The 23,897-nt window shown below is 43.2% G+C and overlaps 1 protein-coding gene across 1 annotated transcript; it reads right to left on the bottom strand.

Annotated features, from left to right (window-relative positions):
- Window positions 1-1,232: 1,232 nt before the first annotated feature.
- On the bottom strand, window positions 1,233-21,072 carry LOC137661116 (MARVEL domain-containing protein 3-like). Its single transcript, XM_068396478.1, has 4 exons — window positions 20,768-21,072; window positions 19,492-19,647; window positions 15,812-15,981; window positions 1,233-1,939 (listed from the first exon to the last, which is right to left on the bottom strand). Exons 1-4 carry the CDS (start codon window positions 21,070-21,072, stop codon window positions 1,233-1,235), a joined length of 1,338 nt encoding a protein of 445 aa, XP_068252579.1.
- Window positions 21,073-23,897: the final 2,825 nt, after the last annotated feature.

Raw genomic sequence — 23,897 nt, 5'->3', positions numbered from 1 at the left:
GCTTATATTCCCTCAAACATAATCCTTTGAGATCTATGTGTATATATATGAAGCATACAATAAATAAGCTCTACTATGATTCAAAAGAGCCTCATCTGGGCAATGACTCTGAGCCAGACAAAACTGGAAAGAAAGAGCACAGCCAGAATCAAAATTGTCTCTCCTCTCAAGCTGACAAATCTTACGTACTTTAGGAAGAGCCTTTTTTTCTCACTCCCTTATCTATGAAGACCAGTGGTCTATTTCATCTGCCTCAAACAAAGGAGTCTTGAAGGACGTGCTCTTAAATTTACTTTCTCAGCCCTGAGGGCATACAATTACTGCAGTTCGCTCATGCTTTGTGTGTTTAGATGTTGGAAGGATGCATGTACTTTCTGCCAGTGTTACAGCATTCCTATGGAAAACTCCAGGGCAGCCAGTGTGTTCCCAGACTCGGGTTCTGCCCACCACCGGCTGTGGAGTCAGCAAGCCAAACCTTATTTAGGTGGTTACAGAAGCAAGTGGTATCTTTACTAAGCTGACAGCTGACCAACGTGCTGCCTCTAAGGTTCTGATCCACGCTCAGTGAGACGGGGAAAATATAGTAGGCAACTGGAGGGGGACCCAACCATCTGCCTTTGAAATTGCAGCTAGTTCTTCCCAGCAGCATTCTTCAGGGAGCACATGATCGGCATGTGTCAACCCCCGTGACTCAAGATGAAATGCTTCACTAGCCCAAGCGAAACAGGTCACAAGCATAGCTTCAGCTGTGATTCAGTAAAGCACTCGAGTGTCCTTTGCTTTGTGAGTGGTGTGGTGTAAGGCAAGAGGATGCACCGACAGGCACAGGACCTGCTGAAGGCTGCCCATCCTAGCTGTGTATGCAATTTCTGATGTCATGGGAGAGGAAAGGAAGTGGTTGTTAGCACAAGCTTGGCAGCACTGCGGCTGCAACCTGTTAACAGCCCATTGCTGCTTGGATTTGCTCTGTGCAGGGTGAAAACATTACCATCATCAAACACATTTTAAACGCAGGAGTCCAGCTTGAGAAACTGGTGCAAAAAGCCTTGTTAAAACATCTGCTCAATGTCAATTTTATTACATCATGATATAGCAGTATTGTTACATTTGGTGATTCCATACACACTTCAGCACCTTGTAGGACAATACATTGTGGACTGGTCGCCTGTGCGGCGCCCAGTGTCCGTCCCTTGCTGAAACTCCAGCTCTCTGGCACAGTCCCAGAGCTGACTTCACACTAACGTGGCAAGAGCCTGAACGTTGTGGGAGCTCTCGAAGGTCCTGTGGATGGCATGGTGGTTTCTGACGCTTCTGTCTCTAATGCTGCTTTTGGGGCTGTGCTGAGCCTTGGCTGTGTGGCTCTGGAAGGCGCGGACGGTTCGGATAGCAAGGATGCACACCACAAAGCTGGCAAAATACAAACAGGCAGCAGCCACACCAAAAAGGCCAACAGCTGCGTCGCCACCTTGGACCACACAGTTCATGGAGGTATAACCACGGCGCGCATACAGCCTCTCGCGCCTCTTACAAATCTCTGTGGAGTTCACCTGGCTGACAAAATGCAGGTAGAGGCTGACCGCCGCGATGTACGCCACGCCGGCCAGCAGGCTGAAGGCGCATTCGCCTGCCAGCAGCCCCATCCTGAGCTGCTGGATGGGTTTTGCCCCCACGACCAGGAAGACAAGGGTAAGTACTGCTGCTGTTAGGCTGAAGGCTACTCCGCCATACACGCAAGGGGCTCTCATCTGGGTGAACTGCATGTCTAGCTCCCTCACCTCCTGGAGCTCCGTGCCCTCAAAGGGGCTATAGGCTGAATTCAGGCTAAAGGATCCGATCCCGAAGCCACCCAGGGAGGTGAAGCCTGCAACAGAGGCTTGGGCAGCACCCACGCAAATCAGCACCAGGAGGTTAACCGTGATTTCCACAAACTTCAAAATGCCTGTAAGGAGCAGAGAGATGGGAATAGGTGTCAAAATCACATCTTGCGCAAACTGAGGGTGACAGAAGTACACCAAAACCATAGACAGAGAGCACTACTACTGAGATAGTCCTCTTGGCTACAGCTACAGAAGAGCGCAGCTTCAAGAAAAAAAACACAGCACAAGCTCTCGTGGGTACGTTTCAGAGGTTGGGCAAATTACTTTTTTTTTAATTTGTCAGTATGCTTGATAAATGGATCTTCATGCAGGGAAAGAAATCCATAAAAATTTTACTGTGCTCCTGTTATTGCCAAGGCAAGCGCACAGTGATTGTATTTTGGCCTGTAACTACTTGGCATAAACACACTGAGCAAGAAATATCCAGCATGAACAAAATGCTGAGGTTAAAGCTGACAAAAACCTAGAAGCTTCTAATGGCTTCAAAAAAAATGCGCAAGTTATTTAGGTCCTTTAAAACGTGTTTACTGCTTTAACTTACACCCTTTTTTTTGTCTTTCTAAGTGTTTGTTAATTTAAACTTATTATCTAACCAGATGCCAACTTCCACTTCATCTCCTTCAGAGAGAAAAAAAAATCTCTCTGTAAATCTGAAGCAGCAGTTCCTGATTGCACAAAAAAAAAAAAAAGGAGGAGTGGAAGGAGGCAAAACCCACCTTATATGTGGAGGTAAGTTAAGTGAATTTGATGCTGGGTCATGTGTTCTCTTCCACACACACCCCCCCCTTCAGAAGAAAGCCTTACGACTTCTGAGCTGACTCTTTGCTTCTTTTTCTTATGTTATGCTACTGATAAAGGTAACCAAGGTTTTTTAAGGGAAAAAAAAAAAAAAAAGGGGATAAATTACTTCTTTTTGTGGTAGTTGCCTGTCAGGAAGATGCAGCATCTGTTAGATAAATGTGATTATTCTGTGACAGCTCACTAGAGGTCAGACTACGATTAGTAAACATGACGGATGTTGAAGCATAGCATAGCTAGAGTTGCCTACTTGGGAAATGAAAACCCCTCGTGTATCATGCCTGTGGCTCCTCAAATTCTGAAGTTAACTACAGAATTATGAATCTTACTATTCCATCGCAGTCTGACAGCCAAGAACATAAGGTGCTCGACACAGTGGTCCTATATTTGTCTTTAAAGTGGGGCAGGATCTGCAGTTTGTATACAGGCTTTCATTTTATGCTGCTAACATTGATCAGCATGGTATTTTCCTCTTGAGCAATGGCTCAGTTGCTATTAAGGCTGTATGGGCTTGAAAAGAAAGGGCTGAAGCAGCACACAAGGGAATTAGACAAATTCCTCTCTTGTGTTGCCAGATGCTTCTAACCGAAGAAAGCCAGTGACAGCCACCACGAAGGATTATCCAATATTCCCGTTCTGCCCCTTCTTATTCCCTCCACAGAGGGCTGAGGTAATGTGCACCCTCCTGCTGCCCCTTGCTCTTCATGGGAAGGTGCTTGCAAGGGCCTTTGGCCACTTCAGGAGTTCCTGCTTCCCCCTGTACCCAGACTGGACCCCTCACTTCTAATGCAGCTATAGGTAGGTACTGAGCCCATTCATATCATGGCCTTGCAAACCATCCCAGAAGCACAAAGGGGAGCAGTGATAAGGGTGGTAATACCTGGGAATAGAATATCTGAGGCTCAGCATGTTTCACTTTGTGTGTGTGTGTGTATATATATATATATATACACACATACACATACACAAGTGCATACATATATAGATTTCATATCCTAAAAAAGAATTTGGTAGAGCAAGCAGAGAAGATCAAAGTGCTCTTGCTGATGAGGAACTAAAAGTGTGCAGTTCTATGTATCTGTTCTTCAGGGGTGATGCTGATTTCTGCATGACAACGTGCCTTTTCCTTGACCCTTCCACACAACCATTTATGTGAAGCAGGGCAATAACCATGCCGGTTACCAAATTTGTTCAGAAGGCTTCAAATATTTAAAAGGAAATATTTGTGAAGCTAAATGTAAAGAGAAATTTACATTTTGGTCCATGAGACAGGATTTGGAACTCCTTGTACCAAATTCAAACGACTCAACGTTTTTAATGGGTACAGAGTCATCACTTTACCAGGACTGTTCAAAATATTTTGAAAGAGTAATAACTGTACAGGACATTCATTGGAACTGGATCAGATAGTTTTTGTCCGCTCAGCTGAGCTTTACAATATGCCTTCCAAATACAGGGAGTCAACTTAGGTCCTCAGGGCCCTTGGACAGTGTTGGACGCAGAAGGCCACTTCCCTTTTTAAGGGCTGACTCCTGATTTCATAGATGCTCCATCAGGAAGCAGTTCTTGTAAGTCTGCAGGGAGGAAAGACTGTTTGATTAAGGGAAACATAAATTTTAAATATGTTTGGGAACTTGGAAGTTGGGAATTCATGACCAGTCAGCTTTCTTCTACCGCTGTCTTCAGAATTTCCTTTTTGTCTATGACTGGTGAGGCACTCTGACCCGCTGAGCATCAACTTTTCCTGTACATGACCTTGCTGAGCTTTAGAAAAGGCAATTTTCTGTTGTCAAAGTAGTCAGCACCTGCTGCTAACCTCCCCACATTTATAACTGACCCCAATCCTCAATGACTCTTTGCTCTTGGGATGACAAATATGATCAATGTAGGTCTCCTGTATTTTTAACTGCAGCAGTAGATGCTTTAATGGCACGCTTGAAAAATTTCCTTTGACAGGGCATTCAGGTTGGACAGGTTTTGTATGTGCCTGTACAGTTTTCACACACGCCTGCTGTAGAATTGATTAGAGTAACTAAGCAATGGAGAGAGGTTCATTAGCAGTTACTCCAACAGTTATTCGCATCACATGGATTAACTTTTTTTTTTAAAAAAAAAGTGTAATAACAAAACATCCTGTATTAAAGAAAATCCTAAAATGATAAGCAGTATGTAGCACGAAGCTCTGAATTACAGGTCTACAATGAGAGCCAGCAGGGTTTGTGCAAGCAGCAGACAATTAGTGGAAGTCCCTAAGCCCTTGTACAATCATCAGGGCTTTGATGGAAATATTAAGACCTACAGTACGTTCAGATCTTGACCCGGGCACCCCAAAAGCCTTGTGCAACCTTGATCTGTGATAGTTACGAGCTGGTACCCAATCCTACTATACTAGTATAAACAGGATAGACAGACTTGAGAAAAAGGACAGTTAAGTTTTGAATCTCAGCTCTGTCAAGGTATGCTAACACACACATACTAGCAGTGACCTGTGCCAAGCACTGTACTGCTGGCAGAAAGGGCTGAGTTAAAAGCCACGCTTCTGAGTCTGTGCTGCCATTCCTGCTTTCACAGGCCGGTGAGCTACGTCATCTTAGAGTTATAGCTGCAGAAACTAGATTGCCAAAGGTCTCCCTGTGGGGAAGTTACCTCTCTCTACAACTATTCCCTAGTCCCATGCAACAATGAACGCACTGCAAGATTTGAGCGTAAAATGACAGGAGGTCTGAAAAATCTCAGAACTCCACTGGTTTGGTTATTTTTTCCTTTCTTCTCAAGTTCAAAATCTTGGGATCTATCCAAAATGTTACTGACTTTTATTAAAATTAGCACAGTGAACAGTTGGCTTTGGGAACCAACCCTCTCCATACTGAGCAAGTAACGAGACTCAGGTCTAGAATCCTGGATTGCCATTTCCTCTCCCATGCTTCTTTCCTGCGCTGCTTTTCAGCACTGAAGGTGAGGAGAATGGCTGCCATCTAAAAGACAGGGGGTGCTGCTGGAGCTTTCCAGAGAATTGTTTCATTCCTTCCATAAAATCTAAATCTGCAATGGATAGTAACTTCAGTGTACCGTACTTGTTAACTTTGTTTGAATCCAGTCTTTTTTTGCTGTGAGTAGACTTCCTGCTATAACAAACAGCAGCCTTCCATTTTATACTGTCAATCTGCTATTCACTTTTTCCTTCCCTTCTGGACCAGGTGCACGCTGGGGTATTGCCATGGTATTAACCCACTGATCAATGGTTTTTGTCTTCTGTCAAATGGTGGGCTCAAACGTCCAGCAAAGCAGCCAGGCGGGCTGTTGAGGGTACAGATCCACAGGCAGCTGACCTTACTCTAACAGCTCCTACCCTTGCTGGGGCAGTCACCTCTTTTCTCCCCTGCCCAGTAATAACTCTGGCCTAGCATTACGCCCTTCCAAGAGCTGTTTTAATAAATGAAAATAGCAGGAAACGATTCAGCTCTTTTTCTTGTGTGCTGCTGGTTTTTTCCTGCAACTTTAGCAACTTGAAGTGGCTCACAGCGTATCTGATGAGCAATTGTGCTGGCATGAGTTTAGCAGGGGAAATAACACAGCCAGGACCAGAGAAAGATGAGAAACTCTCCTTTTCAGGTGAGGTGAGCTGTTAAATCTGCATGCTCTGCCTCCTAAAACTACACTGCAGCTGACTGTGGTACCCAGCAACTCAACTGTGTGCTCAAGTCTCATGCATCGGAAGCTGTAAAGAGGCATTTTCATCCAGGCACTGTGGCAGGATGGCCCCAGTGTTCACGTGTCCGGATCACAGTGTGTGTACGTACATGTGTACATAAGGTAAAATGGTCAATTCGTGTTTGTCCCTATGTTTCTGCAGCTGACATAAAACAATCTGCAGGACAGTCAGTTCTGGCTGTTACTGTTGAAATCCCCTGACCCCACGGGGGTCTGACTAATACAGGCAGCCTTCAGTGTCTCCCTCCACTGCGTCTTGGCACAGCAGTCACTTTCCTCCTCTGTTGACCGCACATGGACTCTTTCTCCTGTCTCTTTTGGTGTCATTCCCTCCTCCTGAGTTAACATCCCTGTGTACTTCTAAGATATTTTATGTTTGTCATTCTCCGTTCTGGCTTCCTTTCTCCCTCTGCTTCCTTTTCAGGCCACATTCCACTGGGACCAGCAGTACCCAGCTGGCAGCCCCAGGGATGCCCGGCTGCCCTCTTGGACACCTGGAGCCTGGCAGCAGCACTGGGAGCTGCACAGGTCAGTGGCGCCTGTGTCACATCCCCTTTGGGGTCAGGCCAGGAGAAGGGAAGAGAGGAGTGAGAGGCTACAACACACGCATTAAAAAATCATTCTCCCAGCCTTTCTCGCTGAAACTTGCCTTTTTTTTCCCAGTTTGCGTAGCTTTCCGCTTTTCAGAGGTAATCTTTTTATTTTTTTTTTCCCCAAAGGCACAGACAAGTATTTTGACCATATATAGTGACTTACAAAAGAAGCAGTCAGTCCTGAAAAGGATCTCAAATGCTGAACTTCTCTTGGCAGTGCAGGTTTGGCATTCCCCAGAGAGTAAGGGCACAGCTCAACACACAGCTTTGGTCACCTCTCTGCTAAACTGAGTTGGTGGCGGGAGGAGTAGAACAGGGGGAAGGAGGAGAAAGCGTCAAAGGAAAGAGAGGGTTTGTTCTGCTTTTGGTAGGGGACAAAAATGTGACAGAAGTGGGGAGGAAACAAAACAGTGGAGGAGAAGTGAACAAGGGAAATGAAATGGAGACAACAGTTGCAACAGATCAAAAATATTAAATCTGGATGCAAAGTATTAAAACATCTTGCTAACGGTATTATTCCCCTCATGTATACCAGTACAAAGCAAGATCTTACTGAAACCAGTAATAAGAATTCAACCAACTTCACTGATGCAGTATCAGGGCAATACACAGCTTTGTCATAAATAAACAAATTCCCCCCAAGCCCCCATCCCGCCATTGTTTTTGTAGGTCTCTGTGTTCTTCAGCCAGTGGTGGGATTTAGCTTTCACTGAGTTATGCTAAAATCTCACTAATGGAGTAATGTTCAAAGGCGCAAAAAACCACAACCCAACCCTAAAACACGAGAGTTAGGCAATGTAACACCAACAGAATCTTGGCTTTTCAAAGGGCCCAAGGGAACTACATAGTCAGAGCCAACTGCATTTAAATGGCACGTAAGTGCCCAACACATTTATGCTCATTTGACATATCCGTCTTACTGGAAGTAAATGGAAAAATAGTTAAAAACTGGGAAAATTAGATGATTTACGTGCTTTAGAAAGAAGCATTATTGTTATCTTTTAATGAGTTGTCTCTCTTTAGTCAAGATAATCACTCCATTAGGAAATCTCAAAGGATGACCAGCCTTGTTTTTAATGATTCAGAGAAGCCTTATGTTCACAATCAGTGAACATAATCAGTGAGTGCTCAGATCCAAATCTATTGTTCTGTTTTTTCTGTGTATCATCTTCCCTTAAAGAACTACTGTCCCACCTGCTCTATTCCTTCTGCTTACCCTCCCATCCTCTAAACAGTGCTGTCCAATTTTCACAGGAAAGGGTGGACTTAATTTGTAGAACTACTGCATCAGCCTCGATCCCCATACATTTTCCCACCACTGTATAACACTAAGATTTACTTGCCATCAAGACAGTTTCAGTACAACCCAACCCCTGCCTGGGAACAACAGCTCTGGTTTACTTATTCCCAGTAGTTCCTTAAAGCATCACTTTTAGCATGTTCTTGATTGCTCTCCTGTTAACAGAGCATGAGTCATCTTCCACAATTTTGGAGAGGGTGGGAAGCAAAAGGTCTTGTATTAAACTGTAGTGTTTGGCAACAGTGATTTAAATACAATGGCTGTAAAAGGCCGTACATGTATTTGTAGCACTGGTAGGTCTCTGCACGGTCACCTTATGTTCTGCGTTTCAGGAAACAGCCTTTTTTCTTCCTAATGTACCCATAGTTCTTTCAAGTAGTAAACAAATATCTTGGTACCGAAACAAACTTGCAGGAGTTTTTTCTTTTTAAAGAGTTCAGAAAACAATGAAATACTCTTGTTCCTTATGCCAGTTTTCCATAGCCACTCCCTCCAGTTGAACTGAAACTGAGCCGCCCTTAGAAAGTACAAAGATTGGGGTGTTACTGCTCTTTAAGTAATCATAGTCTGGCTGAAGGTAGGTCAGGTTGGAGGCACCTGTGAACCAGAGCTTCTCATTCACCTTACCAACTGCAGCTTGTCATACCTGGTGAGCAACATTCCTGACTGGGTGGCTTTTTCTCCTTTAAGTGAGCTAAGATCACCTGCTCAAGAAATACAGCTACATCCAATAGATAGTCAGTCTGCTGTATCAATTAGTTTTGGATCCACTTTTTTAAAAGAAGAGTTTTTTTCTTGGTTCCCAGAATTTGGGTCAGATGTGGGGAAGACCAACTCAGTGGCCTTAGAAGAAAGACGGTGCAACTCCTTTTCCATACTGGTAGAGAGCAGCCTTAACTAAGATTTGCCAGCAGGGAAGCACAGACTAGAGTCTAATACATACCTAACAGTTAACCCCAACTTTGCCAGTATCTCCTCCTGCCAACTTACGTGAGTCTTCTCAGTTGTAGTTCTCCCCTCTCTAAAACCAACAGTATACATGTTAGCACAATGCCAAAAGGTGGATGAAAAAAAACTGATATAAAGACGTGGGCAGAGTGAAGTCTCGTATGTCAGCAGGGCAACAGTTTGCTAAAGGTAACATTTGGCATCTGCAACTAGTGTAGCTCCCCTGCATGTTTTTATAGAGGTAACTGGTCATGGCTATTTGTATTTCACAGCAAACAGGACTTACCTGCAAGTGAAATACTTAAACTTCAGAACAGGAAGGTTACCTGCAGCTCTGCCACTGTATCTTGTTACTGTGCAATTTTAATTAAGCATTTTGAATAACTGGGATTATTTTAATCTGTATAGCTCTGTCCAATTCCCACTACTAATATCCCCTGTCTTCACAATTACAAGATGAAAAGACTTGATGGCAAATTCAGTCTTGTTAGTCACACTGTATTTAAAATATACTTTGTAACAGATGATAGGAGGGGGAAGCCATCTAATTACAAATGAGACTATAGGGGACCTTCGTGCTCCCTTCTTACAGCAGAAATATGTTGAAATTAACTGCCACAGGAACAGTGTATGAAGCTTTGAGGATAATTTAAAGAAGCTAAGCATGGCAGACTGTAGGGGCAAAATGTGAAGATGGTGACTACAAAATACAGCAGTTTCTAATCCTATTGGGTGCCTCCACAGAAAGGTAAGTATCCTGCTGACCACTGCTGAACAGATCTAACGTGCTGCTGAAAGTACTTGTCAAATGCTTGTTTTGATCCACAAAGTTACCTACGTTATGAACATTTAATGGCCCTTCAGTGTTTTTTAACATATATAACTGAAGCTACACAGAAGATCTTTTACTTCAGTCCAATGCCTCTTGCAGACCACTGTTCTCCCCCAACATCTCCACAGCACTGGAAGGGATACAAGTGCTCTGCAAAATATTCTTGCCCTCCTGCTCCCACGTCTGATTCCAAGAAGAACAGTATCAGGACATAACAGAACAACATAATAGCAGCAGTATAACGGTCATGAACAATGGCATAACTCAAACCAAGTGTCTACTACTGTGAACCTTGTGTTTAGGGTGACTTTTCATCTTAGTATTTTTTCCAGTCTGAATATTTGCCAGCATGCATAGCTACAGGAAAAAAACTGGACGGTGTTTTGTAAAAACAAAAGCTTATAGATGTTTACATTTGAATTAATGCTGGCTTGTTAATGCATGACTATATCCTGGAGAAAGTCATTGTTGCTCCTAAATTCTATTTCCTCTGAATAAATTCAGTTTGAGATTTCCTCCTGGCTATGCCTGAAATTGGAGACTTTTCTTGTTGTTACAAACCATAATGCTGTCTTTTTCTGAGAGGAAATTAGTCTGAAGGTTTTAACAATTGTGGATGTTAGAATGTAGGCTAAAGGCATGATTGTTTGGAAGCGCCCACAATATGCTTAAGAAATCCAGCACTATTCATGGCGCCTCTTTAAGCTGTATTCATGGCAGCAAAGAACAGGGATTCAATTATACTTGCTCCCCCACAAACCATTTTCTAACCTTTTTAGTACTGTCTCCCTTAAATGTCAAGTGGGTTGAGGAATCAAAAAAAAAAAGATACTTAGCTTAGAAATTATGACCAGCACAGTACAATTCTATACAGGGCAAAAGTGCAGGCATTTCCTGAGTCGCATACTGACCCAGGGTGGGAGAAACTTAGTTTACCTTCACTGTTTAAGCAAAACTAAAGGAAGCATTATCCTGGGATTGCATTGCTCCACCTCTTTCACACCAATATACATACTAAAAAGAAAGTGAAAAGTTTTCAAGGTCAAGTGACCAAATATCTATGACCAACTTAAGATCAGCAATTCACTCTTGGGTTTGACTCCGATTTTGCCCTCTCTAAGGTGAAGTAAGCAGCATGGCAGCCAGCCTTGAACACTTCTCTCATTCCCTCTGGTAACAAAAAGTACTGAATCTGGTTATATTTTCAAAGGAGCCAACGGGGGTCCTTTGGAAAGCAAATATGATTACTAATTTAGTTACTCTACACAGAAGAGAGAACTACAGAAATTTTACCTGCACTGTGAAAAGCAAGTTAAATGTTTTCTTCTGGAAGAATTTCAGTTCTAAGTGTCCCCAGGCCAAACACTCTTCTTGTTTCCAATGTGTGCTGCTTTAAATGGCACACACTATTGTGCAGAAGTTGTAAGAAATGGTTATTGCAAGCAGGAGTTCCTTACTTGATGAAAGGTTTGTCTACCAGGAACAGTTTATTTCCAATTCCTATGTAGTTGTATAGAGCATCTAGACAGCTTGACACCAGTCTATAAGCTGTTCCTTAAGTCTCCTTCACTACTACAGAAACAGAAGGTGGCAGACTTCTATGTTTCTATTGCCTTTTGAATCTGTAATCTGCAGATCCACAAGTGTGATGTCCCTATGAAAAAAACATACAGAATCTAGACCTAAAGATAGCATAGCAGGGAAGAGGCAAAAGTTTGTTAGGGGGAAGTCGTTTGAAAGAATCAGCAGATACATGAAGAAAGGCAATCCAAGCAGTAGTGCTCTTAAATGACGCAAGTTCCTGTGAGAAAAAAGGGAAGATCCTCTCACAGGTTAGTAGTGGTTAAAAGAAAATAAAGACTAAGAGGAAACAACTGGTTTTCAGACAAATAGAGTTAAGGAGAAATCTTTGGTTTGTGCTGCCTGTCACTAGTTATGTCCATGTTAGCAGTGCAACGGGAGTGGATCTGTACTGTGAAACAGTTGGAGCTCAAGTCCTAGGAGCTACACGATAGGCCTTTTCTGCAGAGAGAGAAGTACTTTATTCTAGCTCTAGTTTGGTCCAAAGGACAGAGTGCCTGCTAGTAGTTACAGCTCACCTTCTCATTTATCATGGAATCATAGAATGGCTTGGGTTGGAAGGGACCTTAAAGATCATCTAGTTCCAACCCCCCTGCCACAGGCAGGGACACCTTTCCACTAGACCAGGTTGCTCAAAGCCCCATCCAGCCTGGCCTTAAACACTGCCAGGGAGGTGGCAGCCACAACTTCTCTGGGCAACCTGTTCCAGTGTCTCACCACCCTCACAGTAAAGAATTTCTTCCTAATATCTACTCTAAATCTACCTGTTTTTTTATCATCTACCTGATGAATTTAGTTTTACCTGAAGGAAATATAGTTTGTGCATCCTGAGACGGCTCTGCAACATGACCCGAAGACCTGTAAGTGGGGGATCCAAAGAGATTCAGCTGAAAAGTACACACCAAAAAACTACAGTAGATGCACAGACTAATGAATTGAAAAAAAAAGAATGGTGAGATTGTGAAGTATGTTTTAATAATAATCACACAAAATTCTTCCATGATTACCATCTGTTAAATTGGTAGGCTGCTGAGAGTTCATGCTCTTGAACGAAAAATTAATGAAATCAGTGTCTAATAAGCAACTTTGCACTTCATCCATGTACTCAAACACCCCCTCATCTGCAGAGCACACAGATGGGCTCTAAACAAATCATTTCAGGTACAGGTATAGCCTGTACAGGGCTGACAGGCTAGCCAGAAGTGGAAAGAATTCACTCTTGATAAGGACGGAACTGACTATTCTTCACTCTGTGAAGCAGTTTTATGAGCACATTGACAGGGAGAAAGGGAAGACTTCACTCTAAAATCATAAATACCATGGAGAGGTTAATATATGAGATTATAATTAGGTATTTTTAAATACCACCAGAATCAGAGACACCTTCTTTAAAATGTTTTAAGGAACAAAACAGTGCTTCTTCAAGTGGCACAAGGAAACTGTCGAACTCCTTGTTGTAAGATAATATGGAGGCCAAACAGATTCAAAAGGGGATTCAGAAAAGGATTAAACAAATCTGACCGGTCTGTAAAGAGGTATTAAGCATAACAGAAGTGAATACGGTTTTCCAGTTCAGATAATGCCACCAATCTGAAGTTTGGAGAGTATTCCAGAGGACAGCTCACTCTCGACTGGTCCAAACTCCAACGGTCCTCCTAAATTTGCATTCCAGTACATTGTTTGAGAGGATGCATAATTAGGTACCTCGTATGATCCAGTACTGCTAGCCACATGATTCTACCCGAATGGCTTTGAATAGGTATTGCTCATATAATGTTTTAAAAGACTTTTTTCCTTCTGTTTTCAAGATGAAAGGAATAAAAAGGAGCAGAATGTTTTGAAGTTTCTTTGATAGTATCAAATGTTACTACCAGCAAAAGTAGTCAGTATCAGTTGTTTCTTCCGTCATATTTGGGTTCGGTTTATTGTCTTAATGTGGTTGCAGGAGAAAAAAAAGGGGGCAGGGATTAGGAAGGGAAGGTGGGAATAAAAAAGATAGGAGAACTATGTCCTTTTTTCTGCTGCTGCTTGCAGCTAAGATGTTTGAATGATCACTGCTTTAGCTTTTTGGGATATTGCTGGTGAAAAGCATGGATGAAGAGGGCCGTATCTGGGTGAAGGAAATACTTTTCAGAGCTCTGGTTCTTTAGAATTCCTCTCTAGTTTGCCAGACTGGTCAACATGTACAAAGAGTATAAGTATATTTGTGGGGCAAAAGAAAAAAAAATAAAACCATAGTGAAAGTAGAGTGATGCACGGTCAGAAACTAAAGGTTCACATTTCAGTTGTTGCTTTGGAAAAGACTGTGGTACATCACTTGATTTCCCGGCCTTGTTTGATACTAGTTTATTTTAGAATTACAGTAATTGGGAAGGGGGAATTTCACCAGAGTGCTGATAAATCACTGGCAAAAGAAAGAGATGGTTAAGAAGTATTTACAGGAATTTTTCATGCTGTAAGAAGTTGTAACTCACATGTACTGACTTCTTAGTAAACAATTCATGTAGCTTTTCATTTATAACATTTACTATGACTGCAGGGAATACAGAATTCTGCAGAACAATTCTAGGAATTCTGCTAAATCTTGGTACTTTCAAATATTAAACAGGGGAGTAACATTCTTATAATCTTATCAACCTCCAATATATTTTCATTTTTTAAAGTAAAACTGCTAATAAAAGGGTTTCTTTTCTACGTGATCTCTCTCCCTCCTCCACTGCAAGCTCAGACATTACATTTTTTGAAAACACTGCGCAACACCTGGGGGAGGGGTGGGAGTCCAATCATCGTCGTCAACCGATGCATCCAAAACTAGGACATTTTGAAAATGTTAATGATGTTTAATGCACCGAAATAATGAGAAGCAAATGCGGGTCAAAAAAACCCCAGCAAGTCACATGAAGCTATCCATAAGTCTAAACAACCAGTGAAACTGAAAACTAAAAATAACTTGCCACTTCATTTTTCTAAAGCTGTGATAAAATAAGGCATGAGTTTTCTAGAGCTTCTCAGACAAATTAAAATAATTTAGTATTGTTGAAGAAAAAACTGCTGATACAATTTTATCACGGATAAAATATCAGTATGGCTCTGTATCATTAAATATGCTCTACTAACTGTTGGAGTTAAATCTCCTCGAGATGTAAAACAAACTCCATGCAAATACACAGAACATAGTTTTAAGAGAAAATAGTTCATCTCACTCTTAAAATTGTTCACATATTCACATACAGAGAAATATTAAGAGCAAATTGAATGTGTTATTTAATTTTCCTTCATGGAGTGAAGAAATAATCTAACATTATGTATTTTAATATACTTCCAACAACTAAACTCTTCCTTTGTCTCTCTACTGGAGGACACTTAAAGGCTGTTCATAGACTTCGGGCAAAGACTTTGCACCTAGCTGCGAGTTCCAGCTCAGACTGCAGTGGGCCTTTCCTACAAACAACATGAGAAAGCTCACTGTCCTGGAAGAGGGAAAACTTTGAAGAAGTAATGGATATTTTAGCACCTTTTTTTTTCAGTTTATGGGAACGAGTTTAATGAGTGTTAAGGTTGATTTCCTCCCACATTAATGCTCATTTCTCTGCTTGTTGTAGTCACTTTCTAGCCATGAAAAAAAACAAGTTATTTCTCAAGAGTTGTTTTATTGGATTCATGTCCATAAAATAGTTTTGTCTCCCACGATGTTGCTTTATAAAAATGTATCAGTGATGACTGGTTTAAATCCAGAGTTGATAAAAAGTCTGAGAAGAATATGTCAGAAATAAACTAGCATCAAAGCTTCAACAGACATCTTTAAATTGCCTACAGATGCAAATATCTATTTTATTCCTAAATCCCAAAGGTTAACTCTTGCTGCACAACCTGAGTGATTACACACATGATGCACCCTGATGCTCTGTATGCATACTCTAGAGATGTTTTTCAAGTATCTGAATATCTCTATAAATCTTGCCTTTAGATGCCTAAAATGTGCTAGTAACCCAGAGTTATTCAATAACTTTAACCCGCATTCATTAACTTTAACTCTCCCAGTTTGTTTTGTTTCATTTTTTTTTAATATTCCTCTAGCTTTACTTTGTGGTGTTTCTAAACACAGAAACCAAAACCAAGACAAGTCCTTGGAAGAAGAGGAGTGGATGGCAGCAATAAGAATCTCACATACCTCTTGTTGTGCATACCTTTGAACACTTCATTGAGAAGGTTTCCTTGGGAGGATAACATTCTGGTGGTGCGCCAAAATATTCCTGTGCTGTTCCTGAGGTTTTAGAGTAAGGGTCTGAGCAAACAGGGGAAGTCCTTGAGTGCTGGCCACCTTGGATGTCTTCTGTTGATCTACAATGGAGTAAACAACTAATGTATATTAATTAGATCATGCTCTCACCTGAACATTAGAACATAAGAAACTGGCAGACGCTCCTGTTAGTGGAACCAGCTAGCCTGCTTCATAGGCATCCGATCTTTTTTGCTTGTGTGTTTTGAAAGCAAATATGCCAAATATTTGCATAAATCCATGTTCACAAGAATATTTGCACATGATTGTTGTTATTTTAGAAAACTGTACTCACTGAGTAGGTTGGCTGAATTGTTTAGGTTACTTCCAAAAGGTAGCAAGGATGAGGGCATGGAGAGGGTTCTTGTTCCCATAAAAACGAGTAACAGCTTTTTCATGAAAAACAAACATATTTAGCTAGTCCATAGCAGCCCAGAGAATAAAAATGAGAAATATTTTCCCATAATAAGTGTGTAAAGTAGCACAACTATTTCATGGGTAAGCATTTTGGCAAGTTTGTACTTCCAGTTACCGTGCCTCACAAAGATGCTTTTAAAAGAATGAAAGCTATTAAAAGAAACAAAGATTTTAAAGTGGGAAAAAACCATTGCCTATTTCAATATTTCTCTTTTTTTTTTTGAGGTCTTTGATGATATTTGAAGAGGAATCTAAAATCGACCCAAAAAAATCAATTTCTTGTGTCTCCAATTATACTCTTCATTACTGTAGACTTCAAAATGGAATTGTCCACTTTGCTGCAATGACATACAGCTCCACATCTGAAGCCTGGTGATTTTTAAGGTTGCTGAGATTTATATTATTCTAATGAAAAAGTGCAATTTGCCCTTTTTTAACTGAGATAACACTCATGCTAAAAGAAACATTGGCTGTAAATTGTTTTGTAAGCATCTGGTCTAATCTGAATGTTCTCCCTCATCTGAAGGAGAAATGGAGCTTGCCTTTTTCAAGCTACAGCTGGATGATTTTGTTATTAAAGGGTATTTTAAGTCTCATTCAGCATTATTACTTTTAAAAGTCTTCTTCCTATTCAGTTTTTATCTTGAATTTCTTATCCACAGATCAGCATTTTCAACTGTAGTTTTGTTTCCTAGTATCACTGCACTTCACTAAGGTTTATCTTCATCGAATTCCAGACTCAACTTAGAAATATTATCTCATTCATCCACATTAAATCATGTTCTTTGTAGTTTTTACATTTTAATTAAGACATTCAATAACAAGACCAATGCTAACATCTCCGCGTGTAGTTGCCAACAGCTCTATTTCGCCGAAACATTTCTGATTTTTCTGACCTCTGTCCTGTGTCTTGTGCAACCACCAAAGCATCCTGCACAGCTGTGTCACATAAATTAAATAAGCTGTGTGATTTATAAGACTTGCAGTTAACTTGAAAGCAATCCCTTCGGTACTTCTGATGCAGCTGCTTCTCTCTATTGTATCCTGCTACTTGCCAGAAAACAAAAACAAAACAAAACAAAAAAACAAAACAAAACAAAACAAAAACCCCCTAATGTTCAGCAACAGAGTATAATTAGGGAAAAAAAATTCTTTCTTTTAGATGCTCTTTTTTTCTCACAATGGCCTATTTTGGCCACCTCTGCTCCTGTTTTCCTTCAGGACTTTCCAATTCAGGATAATGCAACTCTTTCTTCTCAGCAATGAGAAGCAGCTTGCCATAGGAGTTTCAGAGAGAAAGCCATTTGGAAAGAGAAATACTCTGTCTAGAAAGTCTTGCTTGTAAGGGATGAAAGCATTAGGTACCCAAATTACAGCTTCCACGAAACTCTTCCCATCTATTTCATTACAGTATCTGGAGGTCTTTTGGTCCATCAGCCTTAAGTCTTTACCAAAATACTGAAATTTCCTTACAAAAGCAGCTGATTTTGTTGTGAGAGCCAAGCAAGGGAAATGCTGTTAGGTTAAGACAAACTCCATCAAAACAACTGATGGAAAAGATTTTTAATTAGTTGTAGAGAGGGCTGGTGCCCCCCAGATCCTCAGCTTGCCTCTAAGAATTATCTCCATGGCTATTACAGATCTGTAGCTGCTGCTTTCCCTCCTCTAATCCCCGGTGGATACAGGGATGGTCTGTTGGCCTTTACCATCCTTCCACCAATTTTCAGCCTGTGTGTCCAGTCATTTAAAACTAACAGCAAAATCAAGAAGTCCAGAGAAGCACTTTAGTAAGACATAGTGGTTTAATTTATAGCCATCCTTTCACACATTGCTTTTATTATGCTATATATGAAAAAAAAAACAAAACAAAACAAAAAAAACCCAAACCCAACCTTTTTTTTTTTCCCTCTTCACAGTGCAATTAATGCATTCCTGGCATTTACTGCTCTCACTTCTAGTATGTTCAAGATAATTTAACTATATCCCCTCCTGATCTCTGCTTTTTCTCAGGACAGTCATTCAGCCTCTGAGGATGATTCTTAGGCTGACCTTTGTTCCCATTTCTCTCCAATTTTTCATGATTTGAGACAGAAGAAAAATTAATTAGCTATTTTCATAATACAATAGGATTACCACCATCCAAGTGTTTTATATATAGCCATAAGTAGTCCTTCTAGTCCACACAGTGCTCTTCACTACCACTTTTATTCTCATCCTGGTTTTCTTGGTAAAATGCATATTATCATGGAGTACTTCAGTACTTGAGCGTTTCAATAATCTAAGTTATATTTACTTCCTCTCCCTCTTTTCCTCTATTCTTAAATTGCCCTACAGTCTTGCCCCCAGACACTACACAGGAGTGATGAACACCTTACTACCATGGCCAATTTGCCAGTGTAGTTTAGAGCTACATACCCCTCTCTTACAATGCAGTCACTGGCATGCACTCAAAGGAAAACAGCCTAAGCTCACTTCTAATATGCTGTAGGTTAGCCAGGCAGAAAGGAGAAGTGTAATATCCTAAGATCTTATTTGTCACTCCAAACCTTCTAGTAGTTTATTTGCTTATTATGCTGATAGGGGCTGACCCACTATCAAGTGCTGCGAACTGCCTTAGACACTTAACTACACATTTATTGACTGTGACTACTGAAATTAATTTTGTTTTGGATTGATATGAACTTGTTCACAGCTGAACTAGAGCAACCCAGGAGTTCAGTAAGTCCCTGTGCTGGTCTCAGTCACGTAACATTCTCATTTAAGCAATGCATATTTGGCAAGCCTTGGCTTGCTGTCACCTGCTGACCAGCCTCTTCAGGAACTGCGCTAACATACATGGTCACACTTCACCTACTTGTGACCCAACTTCATCCAGACAACCCCATGGAATTCACATCTCTGACTGTGCCAAACAGTCTATCTTTCTCCCCCCTTCTCGAGCTCAATACAAAGAAAGAGGCTAAAAATTGTTTAAAATTTCTACATGTTTCTAAGTTCCCTGATTCCAGATGTGGCACACTCACACTTCATGATTTCAAGGCTGAGTAAATGCTTTCTCTACTACTGTAATATGAAGGTATTTAAAAGCAAACAAGCAAGATGACAGACATTATAGACCTGCTGTGATATGTTTCTTTAAGGTGATAAAGACGTACCTTCCATTGTACGGGTATGGTTTTCTCGCTCTTCTGTCTTCCTCATATCTATCCGATCCATGATTCTCACGGTGCCTGTATTGCTTATCTTGGTATCGTCTCCCGGCACGAGACATCTTGTTTCTTACATGTATTCCTTCTTTGTAAAATAACTTCCTGAGCCAGAGAAATAAAATGGTTCATTTTACAGCTCTACTTAAAGTTATTCATTGACCAGCACTCACATCCATTTCATGCTGATTCAAGACTTAGTCCAGACTTCCTTAAGAAGCAAAGGAAGTAAACCCCCTTAAACTACAAGTAAAGCAACTTCATTAAAGAAGGAAGTTTTTCTTTACATTTTCCTATTCATCAAGTAATTGCAATGTTTCTCTATTCAACATTTATTGTACACAGCTTATTTACTAGGTCTGCTGTTACTCTCCTACCTTTGCTGCAAGGACAAGGCATGGTGTCGACCAAGAGCATGACTCTTGGCTTCTCTAATGGTGTCTCTTACATGAAGTATTAAACCCAGCAAACACCAGTGCATTGCATGACCATGCACAGCTGCCACCCACGGCAGGGCAGGACGGAGAGCGCAGGCTGTGACCTTTGTCCTGGAGGTGTCTAAGAGGAGGGCACCCATCGCTGTCAACAGGTGCAGTACCAAACGTCGCCTGTGATTTGGATAAGCGTTGGGTACGGGCAAAGCTGTGCTGGGCCGAAGTTTGCAGGAAGAGGCGTCCTTGGTAATTTGGTACTAGATATTTACATATTACGTTATTTACATATTTACATATCATGTTATTTCCTGAAAGTGTCTTTGCCCTTTCAAGTGCAGTACACTTAAACCCAAACCTGTAAATTACAGAAACACAGTTTAAGCAGCTAAGCAACCTTTGTTCTCATCTGCCTTCATCACAGCCCTTCAGCACTACTGCAGATGTGCCTGCAGTCGATTCAATTTTGACTGATCAAGCTGAGGACTCCTTCCCTTCTGTCCCCTTAGGGTGTCACTGAAAAAATAAATTAATTTTTATTTGTTTATGGCTAACAAAGGGACAGTGCCATCCTCCGGGGGAGCTCAGCTCCTCTGCTGCGGGCAGAAGCCATGTAGCAAGCAGCAGCCCCGCACCTTTCCCCAGGGGCGGTTTCTGGTGCCGGTCCCGGCGCCTCAGCACCACCCCAGCAAGCCGAAGCCCCCTTCGCCCCCCGGGCGTGACCCTGCCGGTGGGGGCCCGGCCTCAGGCCCGCCTGCAGCCGCCCTTCTCCCGCAGAGCGGGGGGCACCTCACCGCGCCCGGCTGGGGAAGGAGCTGCGCCCTTCGCCGTCCACCCGCGGGCCAGCGACGGCCCCGCGCATCCCCGCCACCTGCTCCTCGGAGGACACCCCGTCCCTCGGCACCCCGGGGGCGAAGGCCGGCGGCCCCCGCCCCTGCGGCCCCTCACCTGAGGGAAGCGCCGAGCTCCGGCCCGCCCAGCAGCAGCCGCTCCCGGCAGCAGCCGGTCCCGCCTTGCCCTCCCCGGCCGCCCACCTCCGCCGCACCTCCCTCCCGCGTCGGGCCGGCCCCCGGCGCAGGTGCTGCCCGGCCCGCCGCATCGCCTCGCCCCCGGGGCCTGCTCTCCTCCCTGGGGGCGGTCACCGCGGGGGGAAGGAGAGGTGCTGCCCCTCGCCCTGCCCGGCCGTGGGGGGAGCTGGTGTCTGGGGCCCTGGGACAACCCGGGCTTTTGTTTAATTTAATATAACGAGGTCCCCGCGCACCATGATGCTGAGGAGGAACCTGGTAAGCGGGGCCCTGAGAGGATATAAAACTTGAAGATGAATAAAGTCAAAATTCAAAGGTCCCACCGGTTGCCTTTTTTGAATTTCTTTAAAGCCAGCTTCGCCGACTCGCAGCGCTGCGGACAGGGAGCCCTGCAGTACCGGATGGATGGAGGACAGAAGGCAAGAGAAAATAGGGGGAACTTGCCCCAAGGAGCAAGTGGGTGGGAACTGGTCGTGTTACGCTAGACGGGTTGAAAAGGGAGGTAAGCAACTAAACTCTCCTCTGGTGTAAAGCTGCCTTTTACATAATTGACCATTCGAATGCTGCAGTCTTGTTTCTTGGTGCTCTGCCTAAAGCCCTCCCGGTGGTGGATCTCCAGGGGCTTTGTTTCTTCACTGCCGGCCTGTGATCTTTCCCTTGCAGAGGAACAATGCACTGGTCCCCTCAGGATGCTTTCTGTTGGGGTTGTATCTATTTTTGCAGAGAGCCTGGGGCAGACCCATGAACCGACACTGCAGCGAGCGACTTGTTCGTTGTGCAGTCCGTACACAAAAACAATCCATGCCTGAGCAGCAGGATGGTGGTGTTAACGTGGCACCATGCCCAGCTAATCTTGAGCCTTGGAAAGCTTCCCTGGGCTGTGGCACTGCCATGCGCAAGAGCTGGGACCAGAAAATCCCTTTCCTTCCTAGGGCTTACACAGCAGCACACTTGGGGAACCAGTGCCTCTTGAATTTGGGCTTAAGATATGCAACTGCTGGTGCAGTCCTATGCTAGGGCTAAATCCAAAATCCCCTTTAAGTAACACGGGTATCAGAGGAACTGCTGTCCCTGAAATGAGGAGATAGCTACAGGAACTGAATACTTAAGACATGCATTTTGTAAATTGCTGGAACGCAGTAAGGCTGTGATTCCCTGCTCCAGTTGAGCTATGTTAACAGCTGCTTTTGCTGTTTACCATTCTCACCTCTCCTAGACTGCTTCTGCTGTTCCTGATTTCAGCTGTACAGTTAGTCTTCTCTCTGTCTTGCACCAACCCTAGTGCTTGCTTGATCACGTAGTAAGCCAATTCAGCTTGCTTTCCAGCCAAAACCAATTTACTTTCTGCTGTTTTAGTGAGTTGAATTGGCTTTGTGCTGCAATCAAACATGCACTGGAGCAAGGACTTGGCAGAAGCACGTGTCCCACAGGGAAGAAACTGGGGGAGGGATGGGGGGAGCAGGCTACCTCTCTTGGCAGCAGCGAGTGGTGAATGTAACTGAAGCCTTAATGTGAAGTTGCAGTTTGAGACACTACTACCCATCAGTTAGTCGCTATGCCTTCTCAGTTTGGGGCTGTCATCCTACTAGCAAAGGCAGTCTAACAGCAGGAGTGTTTTACTGCTGCGTAGTTCTGTTTGTTTCAAATTCTTACTGTTTCTAATTAAAGGTCATTTAGGCAAGTTTGGCCGATTTTACCCTGAAGATTAGGGTGCCTGCATGAATTCTGTTCTCCTGTGTAGATGATAAAGAATTGGGAAAAACAATCTTCACTTGCATCAAGCAGAGGGTGTCTGCTCTTGGTGGGGGGCATGATTTGCCGATGACACCAAGCTGTGCGGTGTGGTCGACATGCTGGAGGGAAGGGATGCCATCCAGAGGGACCTTGACAGGCTTGAGAGATGGGCCTGTATGAACTGCATGAAGTTCAACAAGGCCAAGTGCAAGGTCCTGCATGTGGCTTGGGGCAATCCCAAGCACAAATACAGGCTGGGCGGAGAATGGATTGAGAGCAGCCCTGAGGAGAAAGACCTGGGGGTGATGGTTGACGAGAAGCTCAACATGAGCCGGCAATGTGCGCCTGCAGCCCAGAAGGCCAATCGTATCTTGGGCTGCATCAAAAGAAGCGTGGCCAGCACGTTGAGGGAGGTGATTCTGCCTCTCTACTCTGCTCTCGTGAGACCCCACCTGGAGTACTGCGTCCAGCTCTGGGGCCCCTAACATAAGAAGGACATGGAGCTGTTGGAGCGAGTCCAGAGGAGGGCCACGAAGATGATGATCAGAGGGATGGAGCACCTCTCCTATGAAGAGAGGCTGAGAGAGTTGGGGCTGTTCAGCCTGGAGAAGAGAAGACTCTGGGGAGACCTCATAGCAGCCTTTCAGTACCTGAAGGGGGCCTACAGGAAAGCAGGAGAGGGACTTTTTACAAGGGCGTGTAGCGATAGGACGAGGGGGAAATGGTTTTAAACTGAAAGAGGGTAGATTTAGATTAGATATTAGGAAGAAATTCTTTACTGTGAGAGTAGTGAGACGCTGGAACAGGTTGCCCAGAGCAGCTGTGGATGCCCCCTCCCTGGAAGTGTTTAAGGCCAGGTTGGATGAGGTTTTGAGCAACCTGGTCTAGTGGAAGGTGTCCCTGCCTGTGGCAGGGGGTTGGAACTAGATGATCTTTAAGGTCCCTTCCAACCCAAACCATTCTATGATTCTATGAGGAATTACAGCTCCCTTCAGGTAGGCAGGTTTCATACAAACAGTAGAAAAATCACAAGGAGACATATCTGGAAACAGACTTTGGCGGGGCAGGCTGAAATATGAAAGTACCTTGACAGCCACTATCTACAGTATAACTAGTAGTTTTGTTAAAGCATTTCTCTTTCTGGGCTGAAAGTGTTAGGGTGTGG

This window comes from Nyctibius grandis, chromosome 3 (genome assembly GCF_013368605.1).
Source record: "Nyctibius grandis isolate bNycGra1 chromosome 3, bNycGra1.pri, whole genome shotgun sequence".
In the NCBI taxonomy this organism is placed as follows: Eukaryota; Metazoa; Chordata; class Aves; order Nyctibiiformes; family Nyctibiidae; genus Nyctibius; species Nyctibius grandis.
Note: the sequence above shows the minus strand (reverse complement) of the source record. Positions and strands in the feature narration are given on the sequence as shown.